The sequence below is a fragment of the Cryptosporidium sp. chipmunk genotype I genome, assembly GCF_004936735.1.
Source record: "Cryptosporidium sp. chipmunk genotype I strain 37763 chromosome Unknown contig_32, whole genome shotgun sequence".
Lineage (NCBI taxonomy): Eukaryota > Apicomplexa > Conoidasida > Eucoccidiorida > Cryptosporidiidae > Cryptosporidium > Cryptosporidium sp. chipmunk genotype I.
The window spans coordinates 87623-102738 of record NW_027125601.1 but is presented as its reverse complement, the minus strand read 5'-3'; the positions used below and the strand labels follow the sequence as shown (position 1 = coordinate 102738).

The 15116-nt window shown below is 30.5% G+C and overlaps 9 protein-coding genes across 9 annotated transcripts; 5 read left to right on the top strand and 4 right to left on the bottom strand.

Annotated features, from left to right (window-relative positions):
* Positions 1-147: 147 nt before the first annotated feature.
* Positions 148-2118, top strand: ELE39_002898 (cytoplasmic; the record flags this gene model as incomplete). The annotated part of the gene is made up of 1 exon (XM_067346002.1): positions 148-2118. The coding sequence occupies one exon, from the start codon at positions 148-150 to the stop codon at positions 2116-2118; it is 1971 nt and encodes a 656-aa protein (XP_067200929.1).
* Positions 2119-2198: 80 nt separating this feature from the next.
* ELE39_002897 (RNA pol II accessory factor) lies at positions 2199-3626 on the bottom strand (the record flags this gene model as incomplete). Its single annotated transcript, XM_067346001.1, has 1 exon — positions 2199-3626. The coding sequence occupies one exon, from the start codon at positions 3624-3626 to the stop codon at positions 2199-2201; it is 1428 nt and encodes a 475-aa protein (XP_067200928.1).
* Positions 3627-4080: 454 nt separating this feature from the next.
* Positions 4081-5553, bottom strand: ELE39_002896 (IMC sub-compartment ISP1; the record flags this gene model as incomplete). The annotated part of the gene is made up of 1 exon (XM_067346000.1): positions 4081-5553. The coding sequence occupies one exon, from the start codon at positions 5551-5553 to the stop codon at positions 4081-4083; it is 1473 nt and encodes a 490-aa protein (XP_067200927.1).
* A 638-nt stretch (positions 5554-6191) lies between these two features.
* Positions 6192-7676, top strand: ELE39_002894 (NNP-1 Nop52; the record flags this gene model as incomplete). The annotated part of the gene is made up of 1 exon (XM_067345998.1): positions 6192-7676. The coding sequence occupies one exon, from the start codon at positions 6192-6194 to the stop codon at positions 7674-7676; it is 1485 nt and encodes a 494-aa protein (XP_067200925.1).
* Positions 7677-7906: 230 nt separating this feature from the next.
* ELE39_002893 (TBC domain containing) lies at positions 7907-8980 on the top strand (the record flags this gene model as incomplete). The annotated part of the gene is made up of 1 exon (XM_067345997.1): positions 7907-8980. One exon carries the CDS (start codon positions 7907-7909, stop codon positions 8978-8980), a length of 1074 nt encoding a protein of 357 aa, XP_067200924.1.
* Positions 8981-9125: 145 nt separating this feature from the next.
* Positions 9126-11408, bottom strand: ELE39_002892 (moeB family; the record flags this gene model as incomplete). Its single annotated transcript, XM_067345996.1, has 2 exons — positions 9126-9822; positions 10333-11408. The coding sequence occupies 2 exons, from the start codon at positions 11406-11408 to the stop codon at positions 9126-9128; spliced, it is 1773 nt and encodes a 590-aa protein (XP_067200923.1).
* Positions 11409-11558: 150 nt separating this feature from the next.
* On the top strand, positions 11559-12278 carry ELE39_002891 (RPR46-like RNAse PH domain; the record flags this gene model as incomplete). Its single annotated transcript, XM_067345995.1, has 1 exon — positions 11559-12278. One exon carries the CDS (start codon positions 11559-11561, stop codon positions 12276-12278), a length of 720 nt encoding a protein of 239 aa, XP_067200922.1.
* A 90-nt stretch (positions 12279-12368) lies between these two features.
* On the bottom strand, positions 12369-12821 carry ELE39_002890 (nucleoside diphosphate kinase; the record flags this gene model as incomplete). The annotated part of the gene is made up of 1 exon (XM_067345994.1): positions 12369-12821. One exon carries the CDS (start codon positions 12819-12821, stop codon positions 12369-12371), a length of 453 nt encoding a protein of 150 aa, XP_067200921.1.
* Positions 12822-13467: 646 nt separating this feature from the next.
* ELE39_002889 (origin recognition complex subunit 2) lies at positions 13468-14535 on the top strand (the record flags this gene model as incomplete). The annotated part of the gene is made up of 1 exon (XM_067345993.1): positions 13468-14535. One exon carries the CDS (start codon positions 13468-13470, stop codon positions 14533-14535), a length of 1068 nt encoding a protein of 355 aa, XP_067200920.1.
* Between the last annotated feature and the right edge of the window lie 581 nt (positions 14536-15116).

Here is a 15116-nt window from a genome sequence, read left to right as displayed (position 1 = left end):
TAAAAATTATGGTAAGTTAGACAGGGTAAGACGAAATCTAAACGAATAACTCTATACCGTTGCTCAGGGTCTTTATATAAATGTATCGGAAAGACATACCAGCTTGTACTTCAATCCTGCTCTATGAGTATTGAAGATGACATAATCATGAGCGGTGTTAATCCAAATGACAATGAAAAAGAAAATTATATATTTAACTTCAAGAATATTCATTATTTTCATAGTGATAAACAGGGAGAATTTATAATTATTATGAGGTCGAAACAAGATTTGATAAAGTTTGTATTTGAGTTTGAAAATATGGACCTACATGTACTTTCATTTTTATCGTACAATATAACAATATCTCTACGCTCTCTTTGTAGTATAAAGGATCAAATCCCAATAGAGCTATATGAATACAATGATGCAATAACTAAAAAGAAAAGAGATTCGATTTTGAACTTCAACTCTGAAGAATGGAAACCAATAAGTCTAAACGCTGTTTGTGAGCTTTTGTCAAGTAAGGACTTTAAAGACACAATTTTTTCTATTAAAAATTTATCCGGTAAAGGTGAATTACTGTTTGCCAGCATAATCGGAGATAATATTCTTTTTTTACCTAAATTAAGTGAAAGAGTAATTGAATTTTATGGGTCTAATCAGGACGAAGTAAGAAAAAGATATAGAATTCATTTCAAAAAATTACAAAATAAAAGTGATGATGACAGCAAATCTTTGTATAGCTCTGAGGAAGAAATTGATGGATTTATCGCCAAACTTTTAGAGCATATAGATCAGATAAATCCGGAAGAAAAGAAACCAAGAAAGAGCATTTCTGAAATCATAAAAAACGAAGTTTCAGACTATGGAGTGAGCTATAGAATGGATTTGGACGATAGCTATGACCCCGGTAAAGATGAGATAATGTGGGAATATGGTGATAACGAAAGTGACTACACTTATTCAAGCGATGAAGTGGATAATGAAAGCTTTTCAACTCCTAGAAGAATAACAAAAAGTAATGATTTATATTTGAACCACAAATATATGTTAATAGGGCATGAAAATACTTTTGTTGGTAGAGCAAATAGACGCAACGGGAAGTCAGAAATCGCTGTATTTAAAAATACAGAATCAGAAGGAAGTAATTATAATCTTAGCGGAACTCCTGCAAGAAATATTTCTCTAATTAAAGATATTGAATTCGAAAATCAAAGTGTACTTCCTGTCGGAGGCCAATTACACAACTGTGAAACTCAAATGTTATTCTTATCTGAGACGGATCCAAATTATGTTTATCAAATGGATTTGACTAATGAAAAGATATTACGACGTTGGGATGCAAACGGACTTCCAATTTCCTGTCTAGGCTTGTCAAGCAAAGATTCTCAATCCACTCCAGTTCCTACATTTTTGGGCTTAAGTAATAATGCAATGTTTGTAATGGATAGTAGGATTAAGGAGTGCTCTAACAGATTCACTTCAAAACTATATAGATCTAATGTTCTTTTTAGTAGTATGGCAACTGATAAAGATGGGCATATATTAATTGGTAACGACTTGGGAGAGCTTAGATTATATGACGGCACAATGAACAAAGATGGAGAATTTAAAAAGGCAAAGACGTTACTTAACTCATTTGGGTCGCCAATTATATCAGTAGATGTGACTAGAAATGGTAATTGGATTCTTGCAACTACAAAAAATTGTATTCACTTATATCCAGTAACTGAACAAGAAGAAAACTCTGGACCTGAAGGCAGAAACGGGTTCGTTTCAAGTCTAAAGAACAAACCACCATCCAGAAAACTGCGCCTAAAGCCTGAAGATTTGTTTTATTACAAAATTACAGAAGTTAATTTTACGCCTGCTAGATTTGATCAGTGCCAGGGGTTGGAAGGGGGTGTAGCAGAAACTAAAATAGTCACAAGCATAGATAATTTTGTTATAGTTTGGGACTTTGAGGCCGTAAAAAGAGGTAATCTCTATTCTTATTCAATTAAGGAGGTTGAGAGTAGAGTTGAGGATTGTTCCACCTTTTATAATAGCAGCGATTCAGTTGTACTAGCTTATAAAGACGATCTTAAAATCCACAAACTTAATAGAAAAAATAAGAGAAATATTTATTCAAGGTAAACTATTAAATCATTGAATATTATATTGTATATCATCTGTTTTTTAGTGAAGGTATCGTCTAATTTAAATTATTTTAACGTTCATAATTTGCTTCTATCTAATTTAGAATGGTCTCTACTAGATGCTAGAACGGATTCGATAGACTCCATGAATTGAAACCAAACTGAAAGATCATTATGGCGATTTGTCCTGTTAATTCTTACGACGTCAACATTCCATTTTCGGATGTTTTCAGGAATTGGTTCTGAATCATATGTTATATGATACCCCTTTACCATAGTAAATATATCTTGAATTGTTTTAAATGGAAAGGACTGTAACTGCCATTCTGCCCCTGTAAGAAACACTGCAATTAATGAATACCAATCCCTTTTTCTAAAGTTAAGTGTAGATTCAAGGATTCGAAATGTGACTTTTTGTACAGTAGCTCCTGAACCAAAAGTTAATGTAACAGTCTGCTCATTACCATTGAAATTTCTCTTTGCTAGGTTTGGGTCTACAAATTCTTTATCTCGTAGGAACTGAATTACATTACTCAATGTTATGGGGCTTTTGGATGATGGGGGCACTAGTATTATTGGGTTTAAATTATTTGAATTGAGATATGCTAATAATGTTGACTTATGCTGAGAACTTGATTTTGGTGTGCTCCTTGATTTCGATATACTCGAAATGTTAACTGGCAAATCTGTACCTCTTTTTTCAAAATCTAAAGTGCTAGATTTTCTACTTTCCTTTAATTTTGTATTTTCTGTACTAAGGTGAATATGTGAAGAGCCAGCGGACCTTTTTTTATTTTCATTTTTAGTTGGTTCGTTCATAAATGTTATGAAGCTGTTAATTCTGGTGTACATATCAATTCCTTGACAAATATAGTCAATATTTATTGGATATATCTGTGAAATTAAATTGACTTTTCTTTTGGTACACATGATTTCATCCTTATTTTTTAATTGTATTGAGTTTACAAATTCTAAATTCATGTTATTTTCACTGGCTTTTCCACTAGTTGATTCGATATCTGTTTTTAGCTTATATTCGACCCATGGATAATCTAAATTCATAATTTTCTTATTTATATCTAATATTCTGCATGGCTGTAGAGAAAACTCTGTATTTATACATTCGAATTTGGCCAAATCTTCAATGGAGTATGTAGAGGGAATTCCTGAATCTTGTGTTTTTTCAATAAATTCATCCAAAAATTCCAAAATATTTTTCTTTTCTAAAATATTTATAAACTTCAGTCCATTATCTTGGGCAAGTTTCATTGTATACTTCTTGTTTTTAGAAGTTGTGACGAATAAATATAAATCATCTAAACTCAATGACTCTCCTCTTCTATTTCTGCATCTAGTGGGAGTGCCTACATTCAATGCACAATTGTAAAACTCGAAATGAAACTCATCTCCCAATTTAATTATCTCATCTATTTTTCCTCTTGTAATTGTATCTTTTAATAAAATCAAGGGGTCAACAAATGCCTGTAATTGATCATCACCTCTCATTGTAAATCACAGAAAATAAATTTTGACAAATTAAATTATTTAATTGATTATCACGCAATTAAAACGGCCATAATATTTAGAATACTTATGATTAATTACTTGTGGTTACAAAAATTTGCTTTAGATCTATTTGTTAAATAAAAAAGCACGTTTCCAATAGAAAAGATTGATCAACTAAAACTCCTTCAAACCAATTATTATCTATGCTTGATATTAAAATCTAGTAAACTAGAATTAAATCACTTCAGTTAATACAAAGTTTTAATAAAAGTAGCCGCCTAAATGTTAATATTATAAGGTCTAAAAAATTATGTATAGAAAAATGACTTAATATGAAATCCGAGTCCAAGTGGCATTATTGAAAACATTTTTTGTCAATTTCCCCTAATATTCTATCCTTTTCTGCACATATTGTGGCCTAACGGCTAAATATCTTGCTGGGAAACTTGAAATATTATCTAATTATTTTGAAGGCAAAATTTAAAAATTCTTCTTTGCCTTGCTTAGAATTAAATTTCAAAGGTATGCAATTTCCTGTATCCTTTAGATGTAATGCAATAATTAAGGTTGGATCTTTAAAAATAGGTGCTCGTGTATTTACCATTCTAAGCTCATTTTTTGTTGTGAAAATCTCTTTAATGTTACTCCATGGAACAGCTTTTACTTTATCGTTACAAATAAACGAAAGATCATCTTCCTTATCTGAAAAACTTACTTTACAATTCATTATTGATCCATCCTTAAGAATTATTTCGGCTTGAATTCCTATTGATGCTCTGTGGCGTATTATTTTTGAAGAAATATCTTTATTAAATTTCATTTCTTCCTCCTCATATTTAGTATGCTCACTCTTGCCAGCCACATCTTCATCAGAATCAGAATGGCTAGTAATCCTATCAATAGCTAGATTATCACTATCATTAGTTTGACTTCTATTATCTCCATGAGTATTGCAAGCATTATTTTCATCTACCTTTTCTTTTTTTAAACTAATTTGATTTGCTTCGTTTTTCTGAGAGCTTGATATTTTTTTAATACATTTTTTAGCGCTTGTAATTGATGGGTTAAGTGATTTGTTTTTCTGATCATACGTAGTTAATAATTCACTCTTTAAAGGTGGTCTTTTTCCTAGCTTTGGAAAACTCTGATTCTTTGAGATTGAAGAAGATTTTGTATATTTCTTTGAGTTTGGGAATGAAATTTGTTGTTCATTTTTTTCACTAGTATTCTCAATAGATTTACTATCAATTCCATCATTAGCTATATTATCATCTGTGGAATTGAGATCAGTAATAGAATCAGAACTAATTGTAGAACATTCTTTATTGTTGACATCTTTTGTCTCAATTCGTTTTTTATTTTTGTTTTTTTCTTTTTCATCTAATTCCTTCTCAATTACAGTTGAGGATTTGCTAATATTTAACTTTTTCTTTTCTATCACTTTTTTACTCTTATTTTCAACTTTGTTAATATTTTCGTCTGAGCTTGTTAACGTGGAGTTCAACTCAGGAGTATTTGGCTCTTCAGAAAAGTGTTTTTTTGAGTTGTATAAATTCAGGGATTCAACAGAATTAATATTTTTGTGTCTTAATATACTGTCTGCACACTCTTCTTCATCTTTATCAAAACGTTTTCCATATTTATCAGCCCTATAAATATTCATTTCATCTTCATATATTAAATGGCAGCAAATACAACTTCCAATTTCTCTTCCACTCCACTCCCTAACAATTTCGTTGTCCACAATATTTCTGGCAGTTCCCCTAATTTTTTTAAGTTTTTTTTTTTTAACATTTCCTTCTTCATCAATGTATTCTTCTTCCAAATCGCTTGGAGCAGGGCATAATATAAAAATGTATTCATCATCCTTTTGGTTTTTCTTTAATGTGCAACATGAACGAAATATTTCTGAAATAATCTCAAGCATTTTATTTAATTATATCGCTTTGTTACGACATATATATATATTTGTAATTTCTCAAACAATTTTTTGAATTTAATAATTTGTCAAATAAAAAACTTCATAAACTGGCAATTTACGACTTTCACATTTATTGCCTGTTTGGGTCTTTTAAATTAGATTGTTATGGCTCATGTGCCCTTATTTTTACATAATCTGTCAAACTTGATCTAGAACGAATTAAAATAAAAATATTGCATGTAATTAGCCGCCTTCCACGAATTGACACAGACGTAAAAATGAATAGCGCTTGGTAACGGTCAAATAATAAATTTTTTTTTTGTAAAAGTCCTATTTTAGATTCCGTCAATTTAACTGGAATAGTTTGGACTCTCAAGAATTCGGCGGAATAATTACAGTATTCTCCGTAATTCAAGTAATTAGGTAGAATATTAAACTATTGGTTCTCGGACTTTATTATTTTCTAAATAAGCAAATAATTAAAGAATAATATGTACATAATCTTCAAATTTTATACTTATTAAAGGAAGTTCTGTAGTCGTTTTGAGTAAAATTGCCTACAAGTTAAAAATATATAACTATATTGAAATTATAATTTGAAGGCTTACATAAGACTTATATCCCAGAAAACTAGTATTCAAGAAATGAAGGGTAACTCTAAAAATGAAAATGAACTTCTTATCAGGTTATCAAAAACTTTGACTAGTGTGAGTCCCGCGAACCGTAAAAAGGGTCTGGACATTATAACTAGATATATATCAAAGCATAACAATTCAATGACACGTTTACAGATGTTAAAAATTTGGAAGGGACTCTACTATAGTATGTGGCTTTCAGACAAAGTTTTGATTCAAAGAGAAATTGCAGTCAGCATTTCACGTTTACAGAAAAGGTTTGATGTAAAAGAAAATTTATTCTCCTTTATTGAAGAGTTTTATCTGATGATGAGATTTAGATGGGATGGTATGGACCATTATAGAATGGACAAATTTGTATTTTTGCAAAGAACAATGCTTGCTGAATCACTAGATATACTCAGTAAAAAAAACTTTGATCCTGAGTTTGCAAAGGGCCTGTTTAGTGTTTACCGTAATTGTTTGTTTGTTGAAGACACAGCAAATGAGAACTCCATGGGTAAAAAAAGGAAGTTCTCAATGGTTTATCGCCAAATAGATAATGACAATGAAACTGATTCGTCAAATAACTTATTTTTGGGTAGGTCTACGGGTATTGGAATATCTTTAATTTTTTGTAAACAATTCCCACAAGAATTTGTTTATTTATTATATGAACAGTATAAACTTATTAAAGAGAATTCATCCAACAAAAATTTATTAAATGAATATATTTCTACATTTTTTACTGAATATTCTGAGTTCATTATTAGTATTATTAAATCTTGTACAGCTCACTCAACTTTAACGGAAAATATTTATAGTCAGTTGATTTTAAAATTATTTGATTTTGATTTACTTCTTGACCAAGTAATATGCGATATTGAGGACTTGAATATTGATCAAGAAGAAAGGAATTTAATCTCCAGTTTTCTATCTGAAAATATTGTTAGCTTTATGTCAATATTGCATTCAAGTCTTTTAAATATTTCCAAATCTAATGACAACTCAATTACTCAAAGTAAAAGAAATAATATATATTCAACTTTGGAAAAGATAGGCGTCTTTTTAAAAAATAATTTAATATCTTCAAATAATCTACCTAAAGTTTCAAAAAATAAGAAGAGAATTTCAACAAACAAGCTAGGAAATGTTAGTTACGAAATTAATCATGAAGATAAGGAGAAAAGAGTAAGATTTGATATGTCAAAGAATGTACGTATGCTACTTCCCGATTCAATATCTACATCAAGAGCACTTTTAAAAATTTTTGACAAGAAAAATGATATGAAGGGTAACAATGAAATAAACTGCATTTTATTTAGGCCTTCATCTAATTCTGATCTACAAAATGATGATCCTGGAATCTCCGAATCAGATTCATATAAAAATTACAACTTAAACTCCCTTAAAAATATAGAAATAGTCTCTGCTGAAAAGGCACTATCAAAACCTTCTGAATCTAATAGTTCCCCCTCGAAAAGTATTTTAAAAAGAAGGGGAATTAATATTTGATTAAGCATGCGCAATTGTTTTCATTGCCGCGTAAACTTGTAGAATTGCAAATTCGGTTACATGTGGCTTAGTACACAATTATTTTAATATATATATGTATATTATTGCATACCTGATCATATTCTATTAAATTCAAAACAAACTAGGATTTCTTAAATCATAGTCTTATTATGAGGCCTGACCCATTAATTCATATTAGGATTATTCTCTAATAAAAGCTTGTGCAACAAATGCCAAAGGAAGATTTGAAAAAAGTCTCTCAGAATAAAAAGCTTATAGGAGAGTTTATGCTTTATTCTGAAAAGGGACCTATTGAGTGTGTCAAAGAGTTTTTAGAAACAAATGATGATAATTTATCAAAGTTCTCAAAATATGAAAATAAAACCAGAGATAGTGATAACATTGACGATCAAAGTAGGAACTCAGAAAATATAACAACTTCGCTCATGTTTGATTATAGGAACAGACTAATTGAAATAGAAGAGTGGAGATTTTTTTGCTACGATTTTGAAAAATTTGATTTAGAAAAAGATCATTTAAAAATTTTGAGCAAATTGAGAAAGGGAATCCCTTCACAATTTAGAGGATTCTTCTGGATGAAATTAGCAGAAGTAGAAAGTATTAAAAGCGAACATAGTGAGAATTTATATTATCAACTGTCTGAAATAAAAAACGCTCCATGTTGTGGTGATATATATAGAGATATAAGTAGAACATTTCCAAGGCATTCTTTATTTCGTGATAAAAATAATCATGGACAAAATTCTTTGTTTTCAGTTTTAAGGGCCTATAGTTTGTATAATCCTGATGTTGGATACTGCCAAGGAATGGGATTTATTGTTGGCGTTCTACTAATGTATATGTCAGAAGAGGATTCGTTCTATATGCTGATTTCTATTCTTGAAAAATATAAATTTTCTGGTTTATATCTTCCAGGGTTACCACTATTGAATACCCATTTAGAGAAGTTAAGGAAAATATTTAAGAAAAGAATTCCAAACCTATATAATCATTTTAGAAACGAAAATGTGGATGAAACTATGTATGCCTCCCAATGGTTTATGACAATCTTTGCTTACAGCTTTAATTTGGATGCGGTTGCGAGAATTTGGGATTTATTTTTTCTTCAAGGCACAGATTTAATCTTCAAAATTTCAATTGCAATTTTGAAAATCTTAAAAAATTCACTTTTTAATCAATCATTTGAAAATATTCTGTATACTTTAAAGACAGCTCCTTATACAATAAATATTAATGACCTTATTCAATGTGCACTAAGCTTTAAATTGAACAATAAGGAATAAATTTTGTTGGCTATTTCATTATCCTATTAAAAAATTACATATCTATTGTTATTTAACTTTAGAAAGTGTGAAAAATAAAGATTGTGCAATCAAAAAAATTATAGAATTCTAACAATAGTAGACCTAATTAAATTTTAGACAATTTCTATCGCATTGGCATACCACCGGGCATTCCAGGCATTCCTCCAGGCATCATTCCCGGCATACCACCAGGCATACCGGGCATTCCAGGCATTCCACCAGGCATTCCACCAGGCATTCCACCAGGCATTCCACCAGGCATTCCACCAGGCATTCCACCAGGCATTCCACCAGGCATACCAGGCATACCAGGTATTCCACCAGGCATACCCGGCATGCCAGGCATACCGCCAGGCATCATTCCTGGAGCTCCTCCTTGCATATAATTCACGCCGGGATCTTGGCCCTGATTGTTATTAGATCTGGATTTTGTAATAAAGAATATAATTAGTCCAATAAGAACAACGGAACCCACACCGATACCAATCCATACATATTGATTGCTTGTATCCGTTGTATCCGTAGTGCTTGCGGTAGATTCGCTCTTTAAGATGGGGTTTGCAGCGGCCTCCGCATTTTTCTTAATGATTTCAATCCAACTCTCAACCTGATCAATAGTTATTTCTGTTTCTGCTGTAGAAGCAGTGTCACAGTCACATGTTGGATCAAAATCATCGCACATAGTATTGCATGATTCAAACTGTGAGTTTGAAAACAAACTTGAATGCGCATTTAATTTATGAAGATTTCCAGAATAAGTAACTGAAAAAGATTCAAGTTTTGAACTTCCAATTGATCGTGTTTCCAATCCAAAAGTATTACTAAAAATGAAAAAATGTCAAAGTATTCAAATATTTTAATTATTAACTTACTTTATAAATAAACATATAAGCGTAGTAAATATTATTTTAATCATTTTATCAATAGCTAATTATAAAAATATTAATGATTCAGAAAGGCAATATTTCTGAACAAATCAATTTAATTCAAATTGATCAAATGCCCAGCTTACTTTACCAATTTCTGATTTCGGTTATTTAACTATTTCAACCAGAAAAAAATTCCAAATTGTTATATCTTGAATTTTTTCTAGAAAAAACTCAATTAGACCAAAATATAACTTTAAAGGATCCCTGTTCAATCTTAGTAATTTTTTTATATTTTATTCGAGAAATTCTTCTTAATACGTATTTTCACTTTGCACATGCAAAGGCGGTTTAATGTGCATGCAATAAAAAAGTACATAATAGACAACAAATATTATCTCTTTTGTAATATAGATTTATCTAAAGAAAATAACTATTTATATTGAAAATCTAACTCAAATTTACTTTTGTTTCGTTGAAATTTCATCAAGCCTATCAATAAGCTCAGAAATTGATAAGTTATTTAAGTTTTCCAATAATTTTTCAGATGGTTCCAAATGAATATTAGATTCTATCACTTCAAAGCCAGAGTAATTTTCAAATACTTCACCATTTAAAACCTTAGATTTTGATGCCTTTTCTTTGCAAGGAAATTTATTTTTTGCTCGTTCATCTTTATTATGTCCTTTCTCTTTTTGACGTAGCTGACACCACTTGTCAATACATTCTTTATTAGGAATTATTGAATATCTAGGAAAATAATCATCAATCATGTGATAACCGAGGAAATTTGAATTCTCTCCAAAACCCAAAACATATTTCAAGATATTATTTACTAAAATTCCAGCAATAACACTTGTTGTAGTAGATAGTGATGCTGCACAAGTCCTGGATATTAGCTTCTTTGAATTTTTTTCATTTACAGAGTTTATTATAACAGAGTTAATTTGATCTTCACTCAAATTACTTTCAAAATTAATAAGAGGGGGTGCACAACAATAACATGCAGTGACCCCAGGGACTACAAATTGAATATGGCCAGAAATTGCATTCTCAGAAATGCCTGACTCAAACCATGCCATATCAAACTCATTGCATACTTGGCTAATCGTACTTCTTGCAGAATAATTATCAACACAAGATACGAGCAAGTCAATATTCTTTGTTTTGAAAATATCATAAAAAATTGAATAATCTTGGACAATATCTATATTATATTTATCAATGTTAATTTTTGGATTTATTAGCTTTAAAGTATCAACACATGCATCAGTCTTATACATACCAATATGGCTCATATTATAAAACATTCTGTTCAAATTTGATAACTCAACAACGTCAAAATCGACTATTATCAGTTTTTCTACTCCGCATCTAACCAGCATCTCTACAACAACAGATCCAACTCCGCCTACGCCTATAACTAAAATGGTTTTTTTCATAATCAAAGAATAATCATCTACTACTCCCATATTTTCCAGAGCAGTAAGACGACTGTATCTTTCATCAACAAAATGTTTATCCGTATTGTTTTTGTTCATTTCTATTTGCTGCTCCCAATAAAAACAATTCTATTAAATATTTATGCATAACCGCCCATTTCTTTTTTTTTCTTTTTTAAAACTTTTTTATTATGAAACAATAAATAACTATCAAGCAAATATCGTTGTTTATAAGTTAATTTTAAGTTAATGGTCATAAGATATGATGGAAGGACTAATTTGGAATGCGGTGCAATATCTGCTAATATAGGTATTTTCAACAGTTTAAATGGCTCTGCAGAATTTTCTATTGGTCTTTCTAGAGTGATAGCAACTGTTTGGAGACCAGAAGAGGTATCTAGTAACAAGTGTAAATCCTACTTAGAAGTAATTTTAAGACCCAGAATTGGCCAGCCCCAGGAATCACACAAACTGATTGAATATCATATTTTAAGACTTTTTGAAAAGGTAATCGATTTCAGCTCCTTTTCTAGATGCGTTATTTCAATTGCACTTCAAATTGTATCAGAAGATGGTCCGATCTTACCAGTATGTTTCAATGCAGCGGTTCTCGCTCTCATTGACTCCGGGATCCCGATGGAATTTTTTCCTTTAGCCGTCTCAATAGCTGAATCTAGTCATTTTTACGGGGAAAAAGATATTTCTCACTTAATGCTAGACCCTACACAATCAGAATTTGAGCAATGCATTAGTTGCTCTACAATAGTTATAAATACGACAGAAAAAAATATTTTTTCTTGTATTACTAATAAAGGTACTGGTATTTCTCAAAATAAATTACTAGACGAGATTCATCCAATTACACTATCAATTGCAGCATCAAATAGTCTAATCAAGCATTTATCAGAAATTTTGCTAGATAATATAAGATGCAAGTTAGTAAAGCCATACAATAACAATCTTTTCTAAAAGAACTTAAGAGAATTGAATGTTTGAAAACAAAATTAATTCTAGTAACCTAGTTCTAAATTTCATTTTCTAAATTTCCTTCTATGTCATTTACTCAAAAATATAGTCAGACAGTACAAGTTTGTATGACTGGATTTCCTCTGGTTTGAACCAAAGTGAAATTTCTCTCTTAGCAGATTCGGCAGAATCCGATCCGTGGATTAAGTTTCTGCCAGCTTGTTGACAGAAATCCGCTCTGATTGTACCTGGAGAAGCTTCGCCTGGGCGAGTCGAACCCATCATCTTACGAGCCTGGGCAATAACGTCAACACCCTCAAATACCATACAAAGGACTGGGCCTGTCATCTTTTCAATTAGGCCAGGAAGGAATGGTTTGCCCTTGTGTTCAGCATAGTGCTCTTCCAATATTGCTGGGGTAGCGATGGTTAACTTCATTGCTGCAATACGGTATCCACGTTTCTCAAATCGAGAAATTATTTCTCCAACAACTTGACGTTGGATACCGTCTGGCTTGATCATCAAATATGTTTGCTCAACCTGCATATTTTTAATAATTGGTGTTGTTGAAACACGTGGGAAACTAAAACTCTGTTTATAGATGCTAATTTTGCTTTATTTCTGAAAACCACTAGGGTTTTTATATTAACAAATAATAATGATAAAATAGAGAAAAGTAATATACGTAATTTTCCCACTTTATAGAAAAATGCGAAATTATATATGCTTGCCTACTTAATGCAATAAAATTTCCTTATTTACCTAGCTGTTGTTTTGACTAACGTTAAGTATAAATTTATTTATATGGCTAAATAAATTTTACCTTATAGTATTTGGTACCTCTTATGAGACAAAGCTTTAGCGCCAGTTAGCTAAGACTTTTTTGGCGGTGGGATTAATTATTTAATTACTAATTAGAATGATCACATATAAGTATTACATGTTTTAAACAAAACGATAACTACACAACACAAAAATCTAATTACAAATTTAAGTAAATTAATTGATAAAGTTGTATATCTAAAAAAAATTTTTTTTATTTGTTGTAATTCAGCTCTCCTTTATTAATAATCAACAAGTAAATTTAGTAAAATTAAGTTATAAAGCTATCTTTATTAATAAAGCTAAAACTAAAATTGACAATCTATCTCAATAAATTTCATATGTAAATCAGTTTATTCGGAGATCTAAAATGAGAGGAACATTTTCCGATTACTTGGTTCAAAATAATTCAAGCACAACTCTAATTGAAGAGCTTCCTGAGGTCGACTTGCAACTGCTAAAAAAAAGAAATGTGGCTATTGAAAAAAAACTTAATAAAATTAGGAAAGAAAAAAGATTAAATTGGAATTCCGCATACGAAAAATTGTTAACTTGGTCTTTGTCGGGATTTGGTGTATTAATATATGGATTTGGTTCAAAAAAGAACTTCTTGGATGAATTTGTGAAAAAAAAAGTAAATGGAAACTACATTTCTTTGACTATAAGGGGCTATTTTAAGAATATTAAATTCAAAACTTGCTTAACTGAATTGTTAAAAACATTAGACCACACAGAAGATTTTAAAAATGATAGCACTAGATCTCACAATAATTTGAATGGTAATGATTACAGTATTGATTCAATGATTGCAAAGATTCAATTATTTTACGAAAATTCTAATGCATGCTGCGAAAAAATTTTTTTAGTAATACACAGTATAGATAGTATGTCAATTAGACCATATTTACCTGCAATCTCGCAGCTGTCACAACTCCCATTCATGAGTGTAATTGCCTCAGTAGATAATATCAGATGGCCTCTTCTTTGGAACAATTCGATGCGCTGTAAAATGAATTTTTTATACTTAAAAGTATCTACATTTGAGGAATATGATGTAGAGCTAGATCACTTGTATGATGGCCAGCTTCCACCATGGTTAGGAACACTTTCTGATGGTTCCCATGAACAATGTAAATTAGAGCAGCTAAACTCAATACTAAACTGTCTAACGCCTAGTCATATTCAAGTTGCAAATGCCATTGCCAGTTTACAACTCAAGTATGGATATGCTGCTGAAGATCAACTTTTAAAAAGTCTTAAATCCTCTATGATTGTCACAACAAAAAGTTCTCTTTCCCAACTTTTAATTGAATTGTTCTCTCATAATGTGTTATCAAAGCAATTTTTAAATGATAGCGAAAACAAGAACGGAAACGTTATATATAAATTAAAGCTTTCCAATGAGCTTATAAAAGAATACCTAAATAACCTTGCCTGAACGTAGTTGACTATATATTTCGGATTTATAATGAATATTACGAAGATTAATTCAAAGCACTACTAAACCTTCCATAGCAATTAATATCTCAGAGTAACAGATACCAATATTATATTTACGTTGTTATACTATTGCTTTCTAATATGAATCCCTTTATTTGATACCAATTAAATAAATTATAGTGAAAATAAGCACTTTTTACTTCACTATAATTTAGCATTAGCTTTAAAATCATTCAATAGATCGATGTTATAATCTGATTACATATCTAAGTAATTATTTCCGTGCTTTATTTTTAATGTCTGTAACCTTTCAAATTAATTGTACTAGGTACTCATTAAACTTCTAATACATAAGGGCGCACGTCTTGTCTAGTCAAAATGAAAAACAATTGAAAATAAGAGGAAAAAGGAATGTTGAAATAAACAAAAGTTACACAAAAATTGCAATATAAAATAACAATTAGTTACAGATAATAAAGATAAAAGCTTATTATCTATAGGTAGTAGATGTCGAATTTTTAATATTCGAATGATATTTAAAAGTAATGATTAATAAATTATGCCAGTGACTACCCGGAA